Raw genomic sequence first — 26,505 nt, 5'->3', positions numbered from 1 at the left:
GTCTGGATGTATTATTAAACTTCATACCTCTCTCTTCTGAACGATGTGATACTGAAAACAAAGCAACATCACACGTTACTGGTTACTCAGGAGAGAATGGAGAATTACTCCCTCTCTGATTTAATTTAAAATACACTAGGAAAAATAAAATGTACTGATTACTAATATTCAGCAACACAGAGAAAAATGGTGGAGGCTTTTGTTGTTTCTTTGTTTTTAAAAAATCATTTGTTAATTTAAATGGCAAAAATATTCAAGTCAAATTGTTAGTTGAGTTTTAAAAATAAGTTTATATTCCCAATAACAAATACATGTAATAGCAAAATTATAAACTGAAGGTGAGAAAGAGCTCAAGACAATCTCACCCCAAATAATCTGACCCCAAACAAGACTTGAAACAAGCCCATACATATAAGATAATCCTATCTAATAAAGCAGGAATATGCAAATTGACCATCACACAATCACAAAGATGGCGGCGCCCATAGCCACAAGATGGTGGTGCCCAGTCCCCTCAGCCCTGCCGGAGTCCCCCAGTCCTTTCAGCCCAGCCGGGGGGGAGGGGGGTGCAGAAGGTGCACAGTGTGGCTGGACCCGCCCTCAGCCCCCTAGCCACCCAGGGCTGGCTCGAGGCGCAGGCAAGATTTGGATGGCCGCCCGAGGCTCAGGTAACCAGGGCCGGCCAAGGCTTGCACTGCCAGCAGTGGCAGCAGCAGAGGAGTGATGGGGGTCGCCTCCCGCCCCTGAGGGCTCCCAGACTGTGAGAAGGGGCAGGCCAGGCTGAGGGACCCCCCTGTCCAGTGGATGAATTTTCATGCACCAGGACTCTAGTTACTTAATAAGCTCAGAATTTCCTTATTTATGCTATTCGAGCTAGACTAAAATTGAACACTCCTATTTTCTTCTATTCAAAAAACTAAAGTCGGACTATTTTCTGATGAGAATGAGAGCTGTCCTAACTGTCAGGGTGTTGTGGTGTGTAGCATACTGTGTTATGACATTAGAGCTGATGACAGCTGTCGGACACTGTCTGTACAGTGGCTACAAATAGATGTATTAGAGCAGTCTCTCTGACATGATACTAATTTAACCCTATTACTCATTTCAAAATTAGAATTAGTTTTGACGATATTAAGTTAACACTCTTAGATTTATCAAAGTCATTTTCAAGACACAAAGCTGCAGTTTCTTTATGATGAAGTTACACACTTTATCCACCATTCAAGATGTTAATAGGCCAGGCCAGTGTGGCTCAGTGGTTGAGTGTTGACCTATGAACCAGGTTACGGTTCAATTCCCAGCCAAGGTGCAAGCCCGGGTTGCAAGCTCGATCCCCAGTGTAGGGTGTGCAGGAGGCAACCAATCAGTGATTCTCTCTCATCACTGATGTTTCTCTCTCTCTCTCTCCTTCTCCCTTCCTCTCTGAAATCAATACATAAAAATATATTTAAAATAAATAAATAAATAAAAATTGAAAAGGATGTTAATAGCACTTAGAAAATCCCCACGAATAGCACATGGGTTACTTATTTAGAGCATCATATCTGAATAATACCTTGGAGTGTAGATGGAGTATTCATACAGATAACGCAGTGTGAGGCAGACAGAGGCACACTGGACAAGGTTTCGGAACATTCAGTTAGCAAGTCAGTTAGCCTTGCTGGGTTCCAAATGTTTATTTCATACAGTGAGATGGCCAGTTAGATTACAACTCCATTTGTCTAGCTTCCGTTCCGTTGATTTTTACTTATTAACATTAAAAATATTATAACTAGGATGTTATGTGTTTGTGCCAATTATTCTTTGTCTTGATGACACTAAAGAAAAAGTTTAATTATGTAAATTAATGCAAATATGGACCATATAATGTTGTTGTATTTTAAGCACAGTTTTCATTTTCAAAAATATTTACAAAGGTATATATTTAAATGTCTCTGTACACAGACACACAACCACAAACAACGTGTTATTACTGGTTTCAAATGAAACTGGCTTATGATACACAATGAACATCTTTCTCCTTTAGTTCTACTGCTGTTACTTTTAGTTTTTATATTGCTTGAATTTTATAATGGCTTGACTAACAATTTGTGAGTTATAGAAAGTTTTTCAGAACTAAATGTTCTTCTTTGGAAGCAAATATGAAGAAAAGCAGTTACCATTACACACTGCATTGGCTGGGATTAAAAGTAAAAATGTAATCTTTTAAAGGCCCAAAGGCATGTTTTACAAAACAGAAACGAGATAGATTTTGCTAAGCATTAATGATTCACTAGACAGTGTACATTCATCTATCTTCTTCCCCACAACACATTAAAGAAAATGGGGCATTTTGAAAATAAGATGCCAGCCCTTTGTTTTGAAATGAGTAAATTTAGTATCCTACCATTTGCCAGATTCAACATTAGGAAGTTATAGATTAAAGTTAAAGGTTGAATCCTGAAAAATTCAGTTAATGTTGTATCAGCTGACAAATGAGGCAAAAATGAGCTTATACTTGCATTGATAATTGTAAATTAATATTTTATTATGGTCTGAACACAGTGATCCATAATTATTTTGTAGAACTTTTTTATTCCATTTTGTAAAACTAGTTGTACACATAGAGAAAAGTTAGGGTATTCGGAAAATAAGTACAATATCTGGAAAATGTCCTTACTTACTGATAATGTACATGACACAGCATAGGAATAAAAACACTGTAGACCTGTCAGAGACAGATCGACAGGGTAAACAGATGGTTTGGAAACGGACCTATACACATACAGAGTTAAATATATGGCAAATGTGGCATTTCAGAATAGTGGGAAAATATACTACATACAAACAGATTTGGAACAATTAGTCATTTAGGGAGAAAAAATCCAAATCGTTCCCTCACTCGATACCAAAATAAAAAATTAGCATAGGGCCTTTGCATGTTACTCTATAACCTTTGGGCTCTATTTTAATTCACTATTAAATTTTGACGTATTATTTTTACTAGAAATAGACATGCTCACTGTAGAAGTAAAATAATATGGAGATTTATAAGAAACATGCTAATAACTTCTCTCATCCCCTCCTTCAACCTCAATCAATGAAGGAGATTAAGTTTAATTAAATCCTTCTAGTCCAGTGGTCGGCAAACTCCTTAGTCAACAGAGCCAAATATCAACAGTACAACGATTGAAATTTCTTTTGAGAGCCAAATTTTTAAATTTAAACTTCTTATAACACCACTTCTTCAAAATAGACTTGCCCAGGCCATGGTATTTTGTGGAAGAGCCACACTCAAGGGGCCAAAGAGCCACATGTGGCTCGCGAGCCGCAGTTTGCCGACCACTGTTCTAGTCCATGGTTAGCTTATATATAAGTTGGAATTTTTTCTAAAGAGAGTGCCATGCTATTCATATTAAGATGCTGCTTACGCTTCTTCACTTAATAAGGATATACTTCTAGATCAATAAATATAACAGCAATGCATTTCTAAAACATAGATATAACATTCTATAAAATATAGTGTAACAGAGTTGGCAATTTTTTTAAATGATGGGCACTCTAGTTGTCTCGAGTTTTCTGCTATTTCAAAACAATCCTACAATTGCTACAATCACTACTCCTGTGCTAGGCTATTACATGGTGGTACTTTTATTTCTCTCGGAAGGACAAATAATAAAGCATTTCTGGCACAACAGTATATAAATGTTTGCAAGAGTCAAATATTTTCCCACGGTATGAGACTTCCTGTTTTATTCCTACTGAATGGCATAGAAGGTTACTGAACTTTTTAACTTCAACAATCAGATGAGAAGAAATGGTGTCCCATCCTCTGACTGACCTATTTCTGAGTAATATGAAAGGAGCACATCTCTAATGTCATTATTCATCACTTGTATCACCTCTTCTATAATGTTTATGACTTTTGCCCTTGCATCGCCTGGATTGGCTTATTAATCTCTTTCACATTTTCAGAAACTCTTTGGATTAACAGAGAAGTTACCAGTTAGCCTTACACATGCATGGCAAAAAAATCTCACTTAGTTTCATGTTTGGTTAGTTATTACGTTAAAATACATTTTAAAATGTGTACCGCAAAATTTGCTCTCAGGTTAGAGCTTCAAAATTATCCTTACCTACGTTTCTTTTTATAGGTGAAAATATAATCCATATGACATGTGTTAGATGGCCTGGCCGAGGGTCCTGAAGGTAAAGTCAAAATTATACCATAGCCCCGTTTCAAAGAGCCCATCATCTTCCAAAGGAAGAAATGTTCTCTTCATTATATAGTAGAACTATGTTCCCATATTTACTTGGTTCTATTTACAAACTTTCATCTGTCCCAGAAATGTGTATCCTTCTACCAACACCTCATTGTTTTGAGTAGAGTAGCCTTATAGAAAATTTCAATATCTGATATGGCAGATCTTTCTGTCTTAGTTTTCCGAAGCTTCTTACAAGTATTACTGATACTTATAACAATAACAATAAATTCTGCCGGTTACTTTCACTGGGGATCTGTGCTAAAGACTCTTCCATCTCACACTGAGTCATGTAGTCAAGCTTTTCTCTAACGTGTATGTTACATTTATTTATCTAGATATAAAAGGCACACAAAAGCACAGAGATTCTATTAAATATGCAAAACAGTGGAAAAATCAACACTTTCCAGTTTCATGTAACATTAAAAACAACAAAAGAAATCTCCATTGTTTAAAATAAAGCAAACAACGAAACCTTTTTAAAAGCAGTGACTCGCCCCTGCCCACTGCATTTGTAGACTGACCTCAGGCATTCTTCTCTAAAGTACTGCTTTTTGCTCAAAGGAAAACAAGCAGGAAATATAGCCCCGCCTTCCCAGCCTGGTGACCCTGAAAGGCAGCTTCCTTGCAGTGGAGAGAGACCATCGCCAACAAGCCTGCACAGAGGATCAGGGCAAGACTGAGGGAGGCGGTCCGCGGAACCGCCTGCCCCTGGGACCAGCGCTCCCTCCCGTGGTGGGGAGATAGCGGTGGAAGGACTGGCCTACACGCTCCACCGATCACAGACCCAGCACCCTCTTCTGGAGACCAGGGCTCATGGAGTCTGGGGATTCATTACCCTCTGCACCGGGCAGGAACCCGCCGGGGCTGAGGGCCGCAGCAGGGCGAGGTGGAGAGGCCTGCGTGCCCACCGCTGATGGGCGTCTAAGAGGCTGCGGGCTTCACAAGCAAGAGCCTCCGGCCTTGGGTAATGGCCACAGCGATGCCGCAGCAGCAAAGGCTTATCCGGGGCTCCTCCCTGCCTGGCGAAGACGTCCTTTCCAACTCTCTCCAAGTACCTCCCCCCACCCCCCCGAAAGCTGAGGAACTCAGTACCGAGAGCAGCGCTTCCTTGGAGGTAAAGAGTGGGGACAAATGAACAAACATGAACTTGTCTCACCTCAGAGATGATTCCGGTCTGTTTAGACGCTCTATAAACCTGTCCAAGGACATTATTCCCTGTCTGTCTTTTTTTATTTAATCTGAATGAAGGGGGCATACTCTATTAGACTCTCAGAGCCACCACGGAATGGTAGACTGTCCAGGGAGAATCTACTAGCCGGGGTCAGAATTCTACTCTCTCTCACCCTTGAAGGCAGGAGTGCTGCCTTGGGTGTAACGGTAGTCAACACACACTGGACTTCAAACTTTGGACACTTTATTTCACTCCTTTTCTCATGAGGTTATAATTAAGGAAGATTTCCTCTGTATGTCCCACATAAGCCCTTTATTTTCACCTCTGACAAAATTCCTGTGAGGATGTCCGTTTGCGATACTCCAACATTCATAAATGAGATCCCTTCCCAGAATCCATCTTATTAGTTACAAACCAAATACACAGCATTGAATATTTCATATCATCTACAGGATTAAATCTCAAATACTGAGCACAGAATCCAAATTTTTTCACAACCTAATCCCCATCCAATGGCCTCTCTCTATCCTAGAACCAGTGAATTTGCTACATTTCCCTTAAACCTGATACGTACATGCCCACATTTCCTGCTTTTTCAAACGCTAAATACTCTTTCTGGGTTGCAACATTAACCACACTGAATTATGGTTATTCTTTGAACATATATGTTCTGGCTCATAGATTATGAACTTCAAAAAGGCAAGTGTGTATGGTACACAGATGTTCAATAAATGACAACTACAAAAGTAGTAAATTCTGACATGGCATTTACCATATTGAGCGAATAGGGAAATTAATAATTCCACAACAACAAAGTATTTCATAAATAATTACTATGTTAGAGACTTTCACCTACAAGTGTTATTCAGTGCATACCACAGCCGTGTACGACAAGTACCCTCTTCCCTAAATAAGACTACAGATAAGCCCGGCCCGCATGGCTCAGAGGCTGTACACTGACCTATGAACCAGGAGGTCATGTTCTGATTCCTGGTCAGGGACAGGCCCGGGTTACAGGCTCGCTCCCTAGTGGGGGTGTGCAGGAGGCAGCCAATCAATGATTTTCTCTCATCACTGATGTTTCTCTCTCTCTCTCCATCTCCCTTCCTCTCTGAAATCAATATATATATATATATTTACTTATATATATATATAAAAGTAAAGAGATAAGTAGTTTTTCCTGCATTCACTCTAAGAGGTCAAACTAAAAATTCCTCCTAAAAATTCCTCCTAGATATCAAATCCCAATAAATCTGATGATGTAGGTTAATACCATGACCTTTACCCCAGTAACAGCCTCAGTAATAATTCTTTTGAAATCCTACAGCTCTATAAAGGTATGATTTTTCTCCTAAACGATCTTTAAAAGCTCATTGCCATATTGAGAAGTGATCTTTCTCTCTGAGAAGCCGCCTGGCTGCGGGCCACACACGGGGTTTGTGGCGTTTCAGAACGTGAGTCTGAAGCCTGCGGGCAGGGCTCTTTGAGTCCTTAGGGAAGATTTCCTCCAGGCGGGCCCGTTGTTGAAGGATAAGGCACAACAAAGGTGCTATTAATTATCATTCAACCAACCCACCACGCACTTGGTGGGTGGAAGCTGGGCTTCGCCTTACACCGATTTAAACCAAACCAAACACTGAGGATCAAAGCTCCTTTTGTCCTGCTCCTGCCGTTCTCCACACCTTGCTTATTTGTGGTGGAGGGTATTTTCCGTTGGCAGCTCTCCAGCCTCCGATCTATTCCACGTCTTAGACAATGACTGGACGTTAGCAGAATGGAGCGGCCATCCCCCTCCTCCGCTGCCTCTCCGTGTGCCAGACTGACACAAAGGTACTTCCCGATCAGAAGCGTGCTGCGATGGCCGGTGACAGTTCCCACCTACAAGCAGTGAGCACGCTGACGCTTGAGTCCACCGAGTTGGTGAATACCTACGTTAGACCATCATTCATTTCAACGTGCACTGATCTTTAAGACGATAAGCAACAGTATGCACCTTCACACCCATCCTATCACGGCGTGGCGGGGCTAAGTAACGACAGGCGCCACATTTCCGCATACCTACAGACACCACGTTTTCAATCTCTCCCCGATCTATGAAGGCACGCTTCATGCTTTCGTCGCAGGTCACCGGAGATCTGGATCAGCGGGCGGTGTTGGGGTGCACGTGCAGACCCACGCCTGAATTTACCTTGTTCGCGATGCTGGTGATGAAGGATTTGACATCCAGGTTCGTCGGGCAGCTCTTCTGACACGGAGCGTCTGCACACTTGAGGCATCTGGGAAGTCAAACAACTGGTTAGAGAAATTACCAAGGAACTGAGATGTATTCTGTTATCCTCCCCCCACACCCAGCCAGAGCGAGTGAACAGCAAGGACGAACAAAACCGTACCACATTAGGTCCAAAACCTTTGTCAGCGAGAGAGTAAACATATTCTTTCCCCTTGGCCGCGCCCGCGGAGATGTACAAAGCAGCAGGGTGACAACCACCCCTGCTCTCCCTGCTCCTCCTCAGAGTTTTTGAGGTCCAGACTTATTTAAGACCCGACATTCAGCCCCAGCCCGTTTGGCTCAGTGACTGGAGTGTCGGCCTTCCAATTGAAGGGTCAGGGGTTCAAGTCTGGTCAAGGGCACAAACCTGATCCCCAGCCTGGTTGGGACACGTGCAAGAAGCAACCAATAAAAGTGTCTCTCACGTGGATGTTGCTCTCTCTCCCCCCCCTCCCTTCCACTCTCTCTAAAAATCAATGGGAAAAATATCCTCGGGGGCGGATTAACAACAACATAAGACCCACCATTCACTCATTGACCAAATCAGTCTTGTTTTGCTCCCTTACTCCGCGAGTAACCCTGGAGAATGCCATCTTTTACGGTGAAAGTTCTGTCCGCCTGTGCACCGCAATCGTCACACAAAGCAAAGAGGAAACGCTCCTCATCTTACCACTTGGAGCATCCTTTCTTCCTTGCTTAACCCCCTCCCCCCCCCCCCTTCCCTCGTCCCCGTTTTCTTCTGCTTTCACCATCCCTCCCTGTCCAATTTTCTGATGTCTTTCACCCGCACGCTATTCACATGGCAACTGGGCTTTGTGGCAGCTGCCTGGGTGCACGGCCCACACCGGCCTCCTTCCACTGAAGCTTTTATTCCCTCGAGGGCTGTGCCCTTGGCTGAAGAGAACAGGCTCGGCCAAGATCAAGGCCCCTTGTCCAGGCAGGCCGTGTGCCGTTACAGGCCCGTGAGGGGGTCAGAGGCCCATGCCTTGCCCTCACTTGGGGAACAGGTTGGCAGGGATCCACTGCAGGCTGGGCTGTGGCTCTTTCCGTCCAACCCCATTCCTTCTCTCTTGTACAGAGGTAGGCGGTCTGCCAAACCTCCGCATACCCTTCTCATCTCAGAATCTGTGCCTCCGGACCACCTGGGAAGCGTGACCTATGCCACCGGGCCCACAGAGGAGCCCCTCGCCAGGCTGCGGGGTGGGCCTGGGAATCTGAATTTCTAAGGGGAAAACCTTTTGAGATGAGTCTAATGTCGATGGCTGGACCCACTTAGTGAGAATCACAATTCTATAATGACTCCTTCAGGACTGAAATTGGGTACAACGGTCTGTAATTCACACGTTAATGTCAGCTTGTTCATGTACTCATTCTTTTCTTAAGTAGTTAATGAGCCCAGCCGGCGTGGCTCAGTGGTTAAGCTTCAACCTATGAACCAGAAAGTCACGGTTCTATTCCCCGTCAGGGCACATGCCTGGGGGGTTTGCGGGCTTGATCCACAGTGTAGGGTGTGCAGGAGACAGCGGATCAACGATTCTCTCTCATCACTGATGTTTCTATTTCCTTCCCCCTGTCCCTTCCTCTCTGGAATCAATAAAAGTGTATTTAAGAAGAAGAATCAGTGGGCATTAGGGAAGTGAAGGAGGGTGGATTTGGAGTTCAGGGTCACCCGAGACAAGAACCCGAGACTAGAACATGATGGGGACATGAACCAGGGGAGTTTGGTCTGGCACAGAGTGTGGGGGAGCAGGAAAAAATTAGACCAGAGCTCTAAAACATAAGCTGTCACCCTGTCACATCTGTCAGGAGCCAGACTTCTCTGAGAATTTCACTGGGAATGAGTCCTCCGTGGCTCCACTGACCAAGGTGACCCGCCAGCTCACGGTCGACCCACTTCCCTGAGCAAAGACCGCGGCTCCTTTCCTCGGCGAAAACAAGGCCAGTCTCCTTGTCCTTCTGTTGTGAGTGGAAGAGTCCTCTTCATTAGCTGAACCAGCGTCTCGGTCCCTAATTAATATCTTGTTTCTACATCTGATCTCCTTTCTCTCGCCTGTGCCCTCAGCCTTCTCTCTAAATTAAATTCTACACAATGAGTACCGAAGGCTTTTCATAGTCAATTGTCCTCTCCGAGACGGAGTCATTAAACCTCTCTCCAGTCCTGTCTCTAAATGCCATTGTTAAGATTCGCATCTATCATGTGGAAGAATCCCTATCTTCTCACACTTATGATTTTCACCCTAAAACAATGGCCCTGAGTTCAAGCAGAGTGTCTTGAAGCGTGATCAGCAGCGAACGGCGCACAACAACGCAGAGAGGCTCACACGGGGCCCGTCCGGTCCGCGACGCCGACATGCGCGATGCTTGTGTCCCCTTCGCGGGAGGTAATACGCTGAGCACTAGCAGCGGTTTGAAAAGATGTCCTGGGATGCAATAAAAGAGCTGAAAATGTGGCCAATCGTATGCCATCTTAAATACCTGCTAATTTATTTTTTTTAAAGTTACTTCAACAGCTCTTAAAATACCTGTCATTGAGTAGAAATACAGCAACAGATATATGGAGCCGAGTTCTCCCTAATGAAGTCACACGTTTTCTGGCCTCCCTCCACCACCCCTACCACCCAACTGGAATAATAAGGCAATTGCAAAATAAAGTTATAATGTCAGCAGGTATGAATGAGTCACATTAGAGTCCAGTGTGGGGTTTTTTCTAGGCTTCCAGAAAAATCTCACATTCGACCCAAACAGATTCACCACCCCAGCAGCCCTGACACGAGGCAAGGGTTTTTAGTTGTGGTTATTAAGCCTCTTTACCAAATAATTCTCCTTTTATTATGGAGCTAGTTCACAAATAACAGCTGTTGGAAATGTCAGATGTTAATGAGGCAGGGCGAAGCAGGCCTGAATTGCAGCATCCTTTTTTTTCTTCGGTGCCATGAATATGCCGGGAATCGGCTGACTCTGATAATAATACCGTCTTGCAATTCTCTAAGCGCACGGCAGCCCTAAAGTGCATGGGGCTGCCATTAATCCCACTTATCACTCTGACGGCTCAGTAATTACACCTCCGCCGGAGCCAGGTAGTCCTAATAGAACAGCAGCCGCGGCACGGGCGTGCACGCCAGCGAGATGTTTTATTAAACGTGGTGGGGGTTGGTCATCCAGTGACATTCCTGTTGACCTATTTTTCTATTTGACAATAAATTATACTCTGACCACGCCATAATAGGTATTACGGAGTGCATTTACGGTACCCGATCGGAAAGGTACCGCATCACAGGGACGGAGGCAAATGGTGTAAATAAAATAGCAGAAATGCATGTCAGACTGTTATTACCCAAATTGCTCTAAATGACTGATATGGTGAAAAATCGCAGGCACTGTACTTAGGGGAATATGTCAACAATTATTGCAAACCACAGTTCCACGTACATTTTTCCCCTTGAAGTAACGTTTAAATGACTCTTGTCTTTATCTTTCGTCATTTATTCCCCTTCTATGTCTCAACGTTACTGTTATAAGGTAGTTTATTTTTAAATACGTCGCAAAGGGGGAGAGTTAATTCAGATAAACCATGATGTAATATTTTAATCCCCAAATAATTACATTTATAGGAAGAGAAGCATATATTAGATTATGTTTGAGAGCAATGAAACATCTTAGATTTTTCACTCGTGATAAACTTCTCATTTCCATCATGAATAGAGAGCATCACAATGGATTTCATTAAAAGCAAAATATAGAGTCCTTAATGGTGTTAATTCTTCAGGATTCAAGCTGACCAATAAAAAAAACAGTATAAAATGTTAGTACCACTACTGACGGGACAAAAATCACTGGCGACGTATCGATCGAGGATCTTCCTGGGGGAAAGAGGGCCCCGAGGCCTGTTCCCAGATGCCAGCGGGGCTGTGCAGTCCCCTCCACAGCACGACACCCCAGCGACGAGCGAGGAAGGACGCCCAGCACTCCCGCCCTCACACATCGGAGCAGGTGCCTGGGCCTTTTACCGTGATGCATCCCAGCGGCTGGAATTGCAGCCTACGCTTGCTAAAGAGTTTTTAACCCATGTGTTTAGATAAGAATTTTTCAGTTTAAAAAAAAATCACAAAATCTATTTGAAAACCTTAAAACTTCACACTGTATTTCCTTTGTTTTTGTTTTGTTAGACTTTGGTTCAATCAAGTCAGCCCTGCTCATCAAGCTAGGTATCTACATATGTAAAAGCCTAATATGCAAATTGTCCCTGCGGGAGTTCCACCGGAAGACTGATCGCTCGCTATGACGTGCGCTGACCACCAGGGGGCAGCGTGAAATGAAGGAAGGCCTTGGCCGGCAGCTGGAAGGCCCCAGTCGCCAGCCAGGCCTAGGGACCCTCCCCGTGCACGACTTTCATGCACGGGCCTCTACTAATCTCTATTAGCCTGTAGGTAATCAAACTGGGCAAGTTAGTGGCTCCATTAAAAAATTAAATGTTTTCCTCAGACTGATGCATTTCCTCAGATCGTTGGTGTTCAGCTCCTTCATTTGGAATGTGTGAGTAAGTGAGAGGTAGCATTCGGGTGTAGGGTCTAACTTCCTCACCCTAAAACCACCATGTACATAATTGTGTAGTCCACTGTCTTGCCCCAACTTGTCAACATTTCTCTGGAACCCGAGCAGACGTGAGCATCCACAAGTGTGAGGGAAGGAGAGGCAGGGAGGTTAGAAGAGTCACCCATGGGTCTGAGTTCCCCAGCTTGGTCCCCTGTAGCCAGATGCTGTCATAACAAAAGGGCCCGAGAAAGATGGTTGGTCTCTTTAAAACACTAAGAAACGGAACAAACGCAGTGTCCTGATACGTTCAACAGTCACAAGCCATTCTCAGCTTGGACACAGCCCCAGTGCCCACCAGTACAGGAGCAGATAAAAAGCTGTGAGACATTTACACCATGGAATACTATGCAGCGGAAAAAAAAAGAACCATCTCTTACCCTTTGGGACAGTATGGATGGACATGGACACCATTACGCTAAGTGAAATAAGCCGAGCTCAGAAAGACAAACATCACGTGATCTCACTGTCTTTGGAATCTAATGAACAAGACGAACTGACCAACAAGATAAAACCCAAAGCCTGGAGCCATGAAACAGACTGACATACTTTAATGTGGTGTTAGGACCGTGGTCGGCAAACTGCGGCTTGCGAGCCACATGCAGCTCTTTGGCCCCTTGAGGGTGGCTCTTCCACAAAATACCATGGCCTGGGCGAGTCTATTTTGAAGAAGTGGCGTTAGAAGAAGTTTAAGTTTAAAAAATGTGGCTCTCAAAAGAAATTTCAATCGTCCTGTTTATATTTGGCTCTGTTGACGAATCAGTTTGCCAACCGCTGGGGTAGGGGGACGAGAAGAGATAAAACAAAGAACTCAGAGGTAGAGCCCATGGACTCGGACAACAGGAGAGTGAAGACCTGAGGGAGGGAGTTGGTAAGGGCTAGGAGGAGGGGAAATAAGGGGAGGAAGTGGGAGACACCTGTAATACTATCCTATATAATAAAAGGCTAATATGCAAATAGACCCACAGCAGAAGACCGGTCACTATGACACACACTGACCACCAGGGGGCATACACTCAAGCAGGAGCTGCCCCCTGGTGGTCAGTGCACTCCCACAGGGGGAGCCACTCAACCAGAAGCGCTGAGCCGGGCTCACGGCTGGGCAAGCACAACGGTGGTGGCAGGAACCTCTCCCACCTCCAGGGCAGCGCTAAGGATGTCTGACTGCTGGTTTAGTCCCACTCCCCCGGGGAGCGGGCCTAAGCTGTCAGTCGGACATCCCCTGAGGGCTCCCAGACTGCGAGAGGGTGCAGACCAGGTTGAGGGACCCCCAAGTACACGAATGTTGTGCACTGGGCCTCTAGTCTATATATAAAAGCCTAAGTGACCTTTCAACCATTCGACAGGAGGCTATGACGCGCTCTGACCACCGGGGGCAGATGCTCGACACACAGGCATGGAAACATGGAACAGACTGATGAATCTCAGAGGGAAGAGGGGAGGATGGGAAGGGATTAAAGATCTTATATGCATACTAGAGGCCTGGTGCACGGATTTGTGCACCAGTGGGGTCCCCTGGCCTGGACTGCAGGGATCGGGCCCAAACCAGCAGTCCAACATCCCCAGATTGCGAGAGGCACAGGCCAGGCCGAGGGACCCCATTGGTGCACATATCCATGCACCGGGCCTCTAGTCAACAACATCAACAACAAAAGAGCCATTCTCAGCTTCCATAACTCCCCCCGCTTCTCGGTGACACTGGTTCTTTCTAGCTCGGGGGTATTTGGAACGAACTTTGAATATTTCTGATGTGCGTCTTGGCCCGGCTTCCACATCTGCTGGGCTAGAAAGCTGTGGCAGCATCATTAAAAGGCACTGCATTTTTTATGCTGTGCACCGTTCTGCCTTTCAAACACTCCACCATGACGTTCATGTTTATGGCCCTTAATATGCATCTGGAGGAACAGGTTAGCAGCAAAACATAATTTTTCAATAGAGCTGTTTACTAGAAATTTCCCGTCACCTGCGGGCGCTTTGAGACACCGCAGAAGAAACAGCATTTAAAACAGTGCACACTTCACACAAGCAATGGTCACAATATTTTGCTGGGTGATCTCGCTCACTAGACTAGGAATAAAGTGTCGTTAAAGAACATTTCTCGCCCTGACCAGTGGCGCTCAGTTGGCCGAGCTCTGTCCCATGCGCCAAAAGGTCACCAGTTCCATTCCTCGGTCAGGGCACATGCAGTTGCAGGCTTGATCCACAGCAGGGGGCGTGCAGGAGGCAGCCAACAGATGTTTCTCATATCCATGTTTCTCTCTCCCGCTCCCTCTCTCTCTAAAATCAGTAAAAACATATTAAATAGGCAATGACGTTCCTACCACCTTTCTGTAGCCCGTGTCAGAGAATTATTAAGGGAGTATCCCCGAGTAAGTGCCTCAAGGATGCAACCAGTAAATTAAAACAGGCTTTCCTGCATCCCTGCTCTGCCAGTGCCTCCTGCACCTCCGTACATTGAAGGCCCGTGTCAGGCACATGCTCCCTTCCCCTTTTCAGCGTCTGTCACCTGGTGAGACGGTAACAAGGTATTTCTTACCCTCCAGAGTAGGGCCGCATTTTCCCGACAAACATGCTGCCTACGTACACGTATGGTCTTTCTAATAACTGAGCAAAGACCTGTGTTTCACAAACCACTGTAACTGGAGTGTTTATATACACAACACAGACCAGTTACAAAGATCAGCAGTCTAGTTAGCATGTAGCCATTCTCAAAAACCCAAGTTTCTCCATGCATCTGGCAGTCCAACCTACCATTTCTAGTTGAACCACGAGCCACATGGACTTTTTTTCCGAGCCAGCACGTGGCTGCCGGGCACCACGGGGCGCTCCTCCATCCTGACCAGCTGCTCCATCTACTTCTGACCCTTTACAGCCCTTGGAGGGATGTGGGGGACGGTGCTGACGGTTTCTGCGACAGCGTTCCCGCTCCTCAGTAATCGCATCTCCCCGGCACCATTCCCCGGCGGTGTCCTAACGTCTCCGATTTATATCGAGAACCCTTCCGGCGTCTTAGAGAGAAGATGTGGTTTCTTTGCAGCGTCTCCATATGCTGTGCAAGCTACCTTCTGGAATTTGGGCCACCTGTTGCATGTTTATCTCCATGTCAGTGACGCCCCGTTAGGAAGGGCGTTGGAAAAAGGAATACAGACTAGTCATTGGGGCGCTAAGAGTCACCTTTCCAGCTAATTTCAAAACTCCAAAGTGTATAGTTTATGGCTGCTGGCCGGCAGGTTCAGAAGTTTCAGAAGTAATATCACAATGAACTTGACGTAGAGATTTTTATCGTTTCTAATAAAGATGTAACAGAGAAACATACAGAATCAAATAGGTAAGCCATACATAGGCTATTCATCACGATAGGACCCTAGATGTACGGCATATGCTGGTTATGGAAGAAATAATGTCTGTGTGAATCTGTAAACCTACTTAAGGGCATGTAGACTAAGGTTTTGGATAGATTTGACTTTATAGAATGCTATACTATTTACATTCTTTTGCAATGAGCAAGTATGACATGTAATTAAAAAAGAAAAGATGTGGATGTGGTTGGCAACTAAAATCACATTATACTGTGGAATTTTTATTGTTTGACTTGGGTCATTAGAATTGACCCGGCCAAAGAAAACCCACGATGCCCCCACATTCTTTTCCTCTCCCCCAAAGCTCCTACCGTCTCACAAATGGTCCAGTTCGCCGTTGTAGTAGGATGAGCACATGCAACAGACTTCTGAGTAGCTGGTGGCCACAGAGCAGAGGGTCAGCTCTGGCCAAAGAAACAGAGTCAGTGCCAGCGTGGAGCATAGGGACTCAGTGTCATTTACTCATTTATGTTTGCAAATTCTCACCCAAGGGCATTTTTTTCCCATTGCTTTTCAGAGAGAGAGAGTGGAAGGAAGGGAAGGGGTGGGGGAGTGGGGAGAAGAGAGACAGAGAGAGAGAGAAACATCAGTGTAATAGAGACACATCGATTCGTTGCCTCCCGCACGCGCCCCAACTCAGGGCTTGGAGTGAACCACAACCCAGGTAGGTGCCCTTGACCGAGAATCGAACCTGTGACCATTCAGTGTGCAGGTCGACATTCTAACCACTGAGACATGCCAGCCAGAGCAAGGGGGTGGGGGAATGGGGGGTGGAGGGGGCGGGACTCATTGATTACAGTAAAGTAACAGTGTAGGAAAGTACTTGGCCTTAAAATGATAAGAGAACAGGGGCCAATATCAGACTTCAGAAAGGAAGGAATGTACCCGCACCTTATTTCTGTACATGTTATGGTGGAGTGGAAACAGTTCCATGTAAAATGATTTACTGAAACGCTCCCGGGTGCGAGTTCTGTGCTGGTGGAGGGGAGGAGTCGCTGACCCGCCGGGCAGATGGGGACATAAAGGACCCAGGCTCCCTCCCTTCATGGGGGAGGTCTTGGTCCAGCCTTGTTTCTCTCTGGGTGTGCAGCAGGGGTTGTGATATGTGGGTGCTGACAGCACAGACTGGCAGAGTGATGGCCAGGCTGGATCTCCTGCCGGTTGGAACGTCCCAATATGCGGAGCCCAAACAGACTGTCTGCAAGTTTTACTCCATGAAAAGGATGCCACTTGCCCATTTTTTGAAATGAAAAGTAACCCCCACACACCCACATTTAAATGAAATTGAATTTCAAGTTAAATATTCATTCCTTTTACTTATCTAAATCTCGATTACCCCAAGATAAAGAATAATGTCTTCTGCCCCAATTTTTTTTATGTTTTAAACAGTCCCGGCCGCCTTTTTAGAATAACCCTCTCTGACCCTGACACCCTCCTGCTTAAAAGGAGGAATTCTGCCCAGCCGCTGTGGCTCACCGAGGCGCTTCTCTAGCTGTTCCCGAGCAGGCATTTTCTCGGACATAACGGCCTATCCAAATCATTAAGATCGACCTGCCGGGAGAAATGCCAGACAGACAAAATAAAAACAAGTGGAAACAGCCTGTAGAAATATCACAGCTCTGAGTCATGAGAGATGCCATGAAAACACAGGCAGCGTCGACAACCAGGACGCAGCCCAAACAGTGTCACAATGCAACACTTGGAACACCGTATCTTGTGGCAAGAAGGTCGGTGAGCCCCGAACGGAAGCTGTGGTGTAGGCCGCTCCCGCTGCCCTCCAGGCCTGACAGAGAGACACGGGCACTATTCAGTCCTTGGGCATTTACTGCCCGAGTCGGTGCCGGCCCGCACATGAAGAATATGCAGAAATTTCAGGAAATTAATGACTGTGAAAGAAAACAGATAAGAATATAAATGTTTAATCTTCTCCATTTAAGCCACATCTGAAGACGGCCGGGTTTCAGGCAGTAACACTGCTTGGGAAAATGCACTAATGGGACGACGCTCTGATCACTATCAGGCTTTTGGAAAAAACACAATTAGCTTAGAAGCCGAAGGACACAGTGTTCAGAAGTAATATCTTGAGCACAGTCATCCACTTAATATGACCAACGCTCTAAAAACAGAAAAATAAAGAGGCACAGGGCAAGCCATATATATACTTTTAAAAATGGGAAACTCCATCCACAAGGCTTCTAAGGAAACACACTGTAACAGACGCCGCTGCCATCGTGACAGGTCAGTGTAAGAACGGCAGGTGAAGGGGGGGGGGGGGGGGACCAGAACTCACACGTGCTTGTGGCCTGTGAAATGCTAGCACGTTATTGCCTTTGACCTTGGGCCTTGCTTTCCTCCCCCTTTCCATTAACTGACATCGGAGAGCCTTTCCTGGCGGGGGCTTGGCCAGGTGCTGGAGCGCCCAAGATGGCGGGGCCGGAGACAGGCTCTGGCCTCAGGAAGCCCACAGTGAAGCCGGCCAGCACGGCTCCGTGGTTCAGCGCTGGCCTACGAGCCGGGAGATCACAGTTCGGTTCCCGGTCAGGAAACACGCCGGTGTGGGGCCTGCTGGAGGCAGCTCATCAGTGAATCACGTTCATCACTGATGTTCCTGTCTCTCTTTCTCTCTCTCATTGCCTCTCTGAAATCAACAAAACTATTTTTTTTAAAAAGCTCACAGTGAAGAAGTCATAGAAATGAACACACATTCTCAGGTACGGAACAGGTGAGAGACGGACAGATGTACCCCGAGTCCAGAGGCGCCTCCATCTCTTCATCCCTCTATCTTCAATGCCCACGAGGATGATAAAGATACAAAGCATGCATGTGTTTGTTCAGGGTGTGTGTGTCGGGGGGGGGGTGTATCCTGTGGGCAGGCCCAGTCATACGGGGCTTGACGGAATACTGAACCTAAGTGACTGAGAGTACTGCTTACCACCCACTGAAGTGGCACAGAGCTCTCTGCCCAACAGCGTTCAGAGTCACCTCCACCACAGACAGGTCATCCATCTCTCTTTCGCCCACGCCCCATACAGTCGGTTCCCATCACAACCCAGTACCGGAAGTGACAAGTGTGATGGATTCGGGATTTAAATCCAGCGCTAGCCCTACTCGCTTTGTGATCTTGGACGGGTCTTTACACTCTGTGTCCCAGCTTCCTTGCTTCACTTGCCAATTACAGGTAGGCACCATATCATTACAGAGGGGATTAAAACAGTAATGTATGGGAAACAACATGTACCGCCTGCCACAGAGCGTGTGCTCAATCATGTAAATCACGGCTGTGAGTCGCACGTACCATCGATTATCTGGTCTGTGGTGAACACGGTGGCGTGAGTGAGCGCCGTTTTCCCAGAGCTGCTGGAAGGACAGCGGCTGTAGAATGACGACGACCACACCGGTGACAGGGACACCGAAGGGCGTAACGAAGACAAGCCCCGACAGCCAGGTCAGCCCGTAGCAGCTGCTCAATAAAGGAGAACCAGGAAACCTTGTGAAAAATGTCTCCACCTTCCGAGCCAGGGCAAGGGGGTGTGCGGAGTGCGGAAGGGACGCTGCAGCATTTCAGATAAAAGCAAAGTGTGTAAGCCTAAGAGACCATGAGACATAGAGCATGTAACACGTGGGCACCATGTGCGTCCAGTCTGTAACCAAAGCAGCAGCGGGACGTGAACTGAGCTCCAAGCAGGTCCGCCGGGGGCCCCTCAGGGAGCAGGGACCGGGCCGCGGCGCCTCCTTTCTCCCGCCACCTCCTCCCCAGTTCCTTGTGAACAGTCCCGACAGGACTGCGTCAGCCCCACGTCTGTGCCAGGGAGGCGGGGGGAAAGTACATGGGGGCCGACAGGAGGTCCTGGAGCCCAGCGTGTGGCCGTGGCCGTGGCCGTGGCGGTGGGGGTAGGAGATGAATCTCCTTCTCTCACGGAGTTCTCGGACACAGGCCGGCTGCCTCCTTTACTTCCAAGTGTAAAAAGGGTAAGGTTCCAACCTGTGAATGCACTTCAGATGATGAGACCTCCGAATTTGCTACTTTAAACAGAAAGAGAAACTTACTTTTGAAAACAATTTTAGAGAATAAATTTTTTTATGCACTACCATTTCACTGAAGCTGGAAAATGTCCCATCTTCTTGAGATATACGTATGTATACATATGTATATGTACACACATACACGCATGCATGTATATATTTACTCTTACTGAATTTATTACGGTGACTTTGGCTAACAACATTATACATGTTTCAGGGGTACAATCCTAGGACACATCATCTGTATGCTGTATTGTGAGTTCACCACCCCAAGTCAAGTCTCCCTCCATCACCATTTACACTCCTTTACCCTCTCCCACCTCCCCACCCCCTTTCCCTCCGGTCATCACCACGCTGGTGTCTGTGTTTATGTACAGATGTATATATTTTAAGATGAACGTCTCAGAACAATCCACTGAGAGGAAACTGCTTTGAAGCCACGAGGACATGAATCTCTCGCAGCCCGGCAGCAAGGGTGCTCACATCCTTCCTCTCTGGGTGCTGCCGAACTGCTACGTGGAAGATGGCAGTGCAGGGTTAATTCGGGGAATGCCCATACAGACGCAGGGTTTTCAGTTAAACAACCTATATTGGTTCCCTTTTCCTGCCTGTGCTCCTGCACTTTCCTCAGGACAAATGCGGGAGTCCCCATTCACACTCCCCATCGACGAACCCCTAGGGACCTCAGGACCCTGCCGGGGGGAGGGGGCATCTCCCGAGAAGCCTTGCTCCACGCCCCCCCCCAAAAGGTTATTTGCTCCTTTGTATCCCCCCAGTCTCACACTATACTGGAACCCTTTTTTACTAACGGTATCCTCAAGTGGCTGCTGGGTCCCAGGAGGCCATTCATTCATTCAACAAACACGGGTCTGAATTCCATTTCAGGTGTGAGGCCCCGGGAAAATGCCAGCCAGTGAAACAGATACAGTCCCTTCTGTAGCTCAGGGTTAAGAAAACAAATAAACAAGTTATAAAATAAGTTATTTCCTTTGTTTTTAATTTCTCCCTCATGTCATGCATGAATATACTTTTTAAAATGTTCTACGCAGATTTGCGCTGCTTTTTTCCTCTTACAGCTTTCACAGTTAATATATCCCAAACTTAAAAATGGTGGGTTTAGTCACTAACAGACGTGTCACTGGAGGATCTCGTTTTGTATTTCTTATAGACAGCCCTACCAAAGTGTGTAAACCTTAAAGCTTTGTACTTGTTTCTTAAAGGAGCTCGACACACCGTCGGCCCTCACTGTCACAAAGCGGGAGGAGCTGGGAGACGGTGCCTGCTGGTTTCCTGCTTTCTCCATAGCCTGGAGTGGTGCAGGTTAGGGTGCGTTAGTAAAGTGAGCAAGGCACACTCAGTAAGATACGAAGACAAGGCGTATAAATCACAGCGGAGAATCACAAGGTTTGGGGTTGTAACAGGCACTGTGTGCACAGGCGATTCTCATTCTGAACATGGCCAGGAAGGCTGACCTGGAAGTCTCATGCCGGCGTGAAATTCCCAGCTTTTTTAATGGCATGATGCACTTCATTTTTCTTGACTATTCAAGCCCGCCAATTGCTATGAAACAATAAAAACAACAACAACCAATGAACATCTCAGGGTAGAGGCAGATAAATTATGACAGCATAGAGCAGGGACCAGGGGAGTCCTCCAGCCAGGGCAAACTTCGAGGAGGAGGAGGAGAAGGAGGAGGAGGAGGAGGAGGGGGAGGAGGAGGGGGAGGGGGAGGGGGAGGGGGAGGGGGAGGGGGAGGGGGAGGAGGAGGAGGAGGGGGAGGAGAAGGAGAAGGAGGGGGGGGCAGGAGGAGGAGGGGGAGGAGGGGGAGGGGGAGGAGGAGGAGGAGAAGGAGGAGAGGAGGAGGAGGAGGAGGAGGAGGAGGAGGAGGAGGAGGAGAAGGGAGGGGAGGGGCAGGCAGAGGAAACAGGTGTGCAGATGCCAGGAGGGGCAGGAGGCTCAGAGTGAGGCTCCGAAGGAAAACCAGGAGCCTGGAGCAGGAGGGGTGGGGGGGCTGACAGGGGAGAGGAGACAGCTGATCCAGTCTGTGTTTCCTGCAGGTGCTCAACAAATGTGTGCTAAATAAACAAATGCACGATAATAATAATAATAAAGAGAGGGCTGTGCACTTTCCGAATTTTGAGGTTTATATTATTCCTATCTTGGGAAAATTAGAATTTTTACAAGGTAATTTACTTCCCATTACTACAAATAGGAATATTTTTGCCTTGTTAAGACTCTCCCCTTTCCATATATTTAAAAGCAATTTGGAGCTGTAACTCAGTATTAAACACAGTATACAGAAAGTATTTATGATGCAGCCAACGTGAGACAAAAGGCATCTCACATACGTCTGCTTCCCTTGGAAACGTTTGTAATATTTACGAAGCTTCGCTGCAGATTCCATAGGGGTGTGGGTTGTGCAACATCGTTAGGGGTGAAAAATGATCATTTTCCAGTAGCCTTCCCAAATGAATGCCAAAAAGGCCACTCAGGCACTAACCACTACCTTTGTTTGTATCACTGAATTCCCATGATGCACCCTGCCCAAGAAAAAGGAACACCCGACTATCTCCTTTATAGACATCGCCCATCACAAAGCGATCCAGCCATGGGGAAAGGACACCTGAAGATAAACTCTCCTGTGCGTGGAAAGAGCCCCGGACACAGAGGGCGTTCTGCTTTCCGAGAGGAAGGGAGAGGGAGAGAGATGGAAACATCAATGAGGACAGTGAAAGAATCATGGATCAGCTGCCTCCTGCACGCCCCTCACTGGGGATCGAGCCCGCAACCTGGGCATGAGCTAACCGGGAATCGGACCGTGACCTCCTGGTTCCTAAGTCGAGGCTCAAGCACTGCGCCACACCAGCCAGACTCCTGTTCTGTTCCTGACAGACTATAAAACCCCGATGAAATCCATTCACCAGATGAGGCCTTGGCTGCTCTGTCTTTAGGAACAGGAGTATGATCAGCGGGTCTCCAAAGTGTCTTCTCACATAAGTGGACCATGATCCCGCATCCTCTTCACATGGTCTCAAATGTTAGATCATGAGAGGGAAAAAAAACTTAAAATGTAAAACACTGACCATTTCCTTGGAAAGGAGAGAAATAAATCTTTCAATACCGGGCACACAGTTTGAACCTAATAGTAAGACGGACCTCTCAAAACCTCAGCAGCAGTGTGGAACTCCTCATTGGAAAAGCAACGTGAAGAATGTGAAGGAACTCCAACGCACAGTAATAAAAATGGTGACATACCTGACAACCCTGACCTCGTCCAAAAATGTCAGCTACAGTAAGTGACGAGGGTACAGAACCGGCATTTCCTGGCAGCCTGACTGAATTTTGGATGAAGCCCTTAGGAAATCCACTTACTTCCATTTGTAAGGGGGAGGCGCTGGCTTCCTCCACCTAAACCCCAGTTAGAAACGCCCATTTCTTTCTCTCCTATCACGCCATTCTACATCCTGCAGAGGCAATGTCAAACCCCTCCCTAGAAATTGTACCACAAAATAATCAAAGAATACCGGTGGGGGATATCTTGGGTTAAAATACGGGTTAATATCTCGTCACTGTTACTTGGAGACTCGGGCCTATGCGAGTTGCCTCACCTTTCCATGTCTAACTTTTTCCTTCTGGGACATGAGATCAGACCTGGAAATCATGAGCATTCAGTAATGTACATACAGTACTGGGCACACTTTTTTAAAAAATGTTTTTGTTCGTTTCACAGAGAGGAAGCGAGAGGGAGAAAGAAATAGAAACATCAATGATGAGAGAGAATCACTGATTGGCTGCTTCCGGCACGCCCCCTATTGGGGATCAAGCCCGCAACCCAGACACGTACCTGAACCGGGAATGAAACGGTGACCTCCTGGTTCACAGGTCTTCCCGCAACCATTGAGCCACGCCAGTCGGGCTACGCACACTTACACATCTACGTTCTGGCTGGTGCTCCCCCCACCCCACCAACACCGCACCTGCAGCTGCCTGGCAGTTTCCTTACCTGCCGCCCTGGCTGTACAGCAGCATCACTAAGTCCCACAGATGTGGACCTGGGCTGGACTGATACTCATGTCGCTCACTGTCCTAAGGCCCTAAAATACCAAAGCATCTGTGGCCGACTCATCTGGTCACATTCTTTCTTCCTCTTGTCCTGTTTTTCTCCCTGTTCTTAAGTCTATGCTTCTTAAAACTGCTATGATCCTGACTTTTTGTGTGTCTTTACTGCCCATTTGGCTTTTAATAGTTTGCTCATCTACTCTGAGGTAATCCAACAAATTCATCCACATGGCTGTAACCTCCCACTCTGATATTTTCTTTCCCTCCTGGCCATCAAGTTCTATAGCAGTGAAAAGTAGCTTTCATCCAAAATGACACTGGTGTACTTCTCTGAGAAGCAAGCCAGAAACTATATTTTCTATTAATATTGTGTGGAAACCATTACACACTGATTTTTTTTAATACATTTTGCTTTACATGAATATTTGTAAGACACAGAAATTTTTATTGCATTTCCATTGTCTACAATCATATATATATGTACATATACATATATATACATACATATATATATATATAAATATATATCTGTATTAAGCTCACATTCCTACAGTGAGATATTATTAAGAAAAGACATGATTCTAATCTAATTCATCTGTTTTAGCAATAAACACACATTTATTTATCAGGCCTTTTCTCAGGACCCACCACGTGACAAATAACATACTAAGCACCAGGGTTCCAAATGTGATCCGTGACTTCACATGGTAACCACATCCTTGGGCACCCCATCGTCAGACTCCCAACCCCTGACTATAAGACGTGATCAATTAAAAGGATGCACCACATGCTCGGCAAGCGTAAAGAAAGGATGACGTCATGGTGAGAACTGTTCAATGGGGAGTGGCTTGAGACCTGGGTCTTAAAAGATAATGATGCTGACAGAAAGGGAATGGAAAGGGGTATCTGGGGGAGAAGCAGATGAGAAAGCGTTTGGAACAAAGTGGGACATGAGGTTGAATCTAGGTCCCTGACTGAGGGTCCCTGGAAGGAAAGGAAAAAGGGCCAGGAATCTAGTGTAGATTAGAACTAAGTTTTACTAATCCTCTAAGAATTCGGGCTAAAACGGCATTATACAATCTTAATTTGAATCTCATCTTCATGTCAAACATATGGTCTTATTTCTCTCTCTCCCTCTCTCTCCCTCCCTCTCTCCCTCTGTCTGTCTCTGTCTGTCTCTGTCTGTCTCTCTCTCTCTCTCTTTCTCTCTCTCTCTCACACACACACACACACACACACACACACACACACACAATCCTATATAATAAAAACCTAATATGCAAATAGACCGAACAGTGGAACAACTGGTGGAACGACAGGTCTCTAGGACGCACACTGACCACCAGGGGGCAGACGCTCAATGCAGGAGCTGCCCCCAGCCTGCAGGCCCCAGGCCAGCCACGTCGGGTGCCAGCGGGGGCCTCCCTGATTGCCCCGCTGGTAGAGCAGGGCTGGACAGCAAGTGGCAGCGCTGCCTCCTGATCGCCCCATCAGTCGCCTCCAAGGTGCCAGCAGAGGGAGGTGACCTGTGGCAGCAGTGGAGGGCAGGGCTGTTGAACGGGTGGTGCCAGGCCGGCCAAGGCGGGGTGCCAGCGGGGCCCCTGGATCGCCCTGCCAGTGGCCGCACAGATTGGCCCTGATCACCGGCCAGGCCTAGGGACCCTAGGCGTACACGAATTTCGTGCACTGGGCCTCTAGTATTCAATATTAACCGTAAAGAGGCAATGTAAAGAACCACTGAAACACCTCGATGGACCACAGAGGAAACGAAGAGGAGCAAGCACAGCTGCAGCACACTATGGACGTCTTCAATGGTCTTTACACTTCTGGTTCTTTTGCTCGTCTATTAATCCCTTCCGCTGTCTTCTCGGTGCCAAAAGCCCAACTCATACGCACCTTCCACTGGTTTGCTTCATTATCTCCCTCAAAACTGACCTGTCCCTCCTCTGACTCCAGTATCAGGAGAGGAGAGAGAAAGGACCTTAACTTCATGTCCAGTAATAGATTCTGTTCCCTGGCCTAGTTGCTCACACATAGTAGGAGTTCAACGTTGTTGAACTGACTTGAATAAGCCCCCTTGTTCTTTAAAAGGGTTCTGCACAGCAGTAGAATGCGTCGAATAAAAAGGCAATGCATATTTTAAATTATTATGATTTATTAATTTGATTACTTGGATGTATTCCAGGGAGCTTGAAATGAGGATTGAAAAATCCAAATAGGATATTAAAATTCTCAATATTCATCTCAACATCTATTAGGAATCATATTTCTCTCAGAAAATAAAGCTGCATACCAGCCTAATTAGCATGCCTTTATTGTGTGTGAAGACAGCCTGAAGGATTTTGTTTTTTTCCCAGTCAGTTCATAATTGTTTGCACTAATAGCTACTACATAGTTTATTAATTTACAATGAGCAAAAAGTAAAAATATCATCATTATATTTAAAAAACAATAGGAGAACATTGTTGACAATCTTTTGAGCAAGACGGAAAGAATGAGGAAAAGGCAGGAAAGGGAGACTCAGAAACGAGGAAAAAGAGGTGACAATGTTGAGAAGGAAGGAAAAGGGCACGAAAGGAACAGACTATGAAAGGAAGGATGAAGGGTTAAATATACGTTAAAAAGTAACTGAGACATGAAGAAAGAGGATAAAGAAGGGAGAGGAAAACCGGGAGGGAGGAGACCCTGAGGATTGAGGGCAGGATCTTCAGTGCGTAAGGCATTTCCTCTCCACCCAGACGTGTACAATTCGAGCATTCCATAATTAAAAGAGAGTGTCAGGCCCCACAA

At 46.3% G+C, this 26,505-nt stretch overlaps 1 protein-coding gene across 2 annotated transcripts in view; it reads right to left on the bottom strand.

The window, feature by feature from the left end:
* DPYD (dihydropyrimidine dehydrogenase) overlaps nucleotides 1-26,505 on the bottom strand; it is a 387,253-nt gene that overhangs the window by 259,550 nt on the left and 101,198 nt on the right. For both annotated transcript variants that reach the window (XR_013959430.1, XM_080648192.1), the window contains exon 4: nucleotides 7,604-7,691. Coding sequence is in view for 1 of the 2 variants with exons in the window: in XM_080648192.1 (XP_080504318.1) it covers nucleotides 7,604-7,691 (88 nt within the window). In the remaining variant the exon portion in view is untranslated. The remainder of the gene's footprint in view (nucleotides 1-7,603; nucleotides 7,692-26,505) is intronic.

Source organism: Plecotus auritus (genome assembly GCF_963455305.1).
Source record: "Plecotus auritus genome assembly, chromosome: 12".
Lineage (NCBI taxonomy): Eukaryota > Metazoa > Chordata > Mammalia > Chiroptera > Vespertilionidae > Plecotus > Plecotus auritus.
The sequence above is the reverse complement of the archived record's forward strand: the minus strand, read 5'-3'. Positions and strand labels throughout refer to the sequence as shown.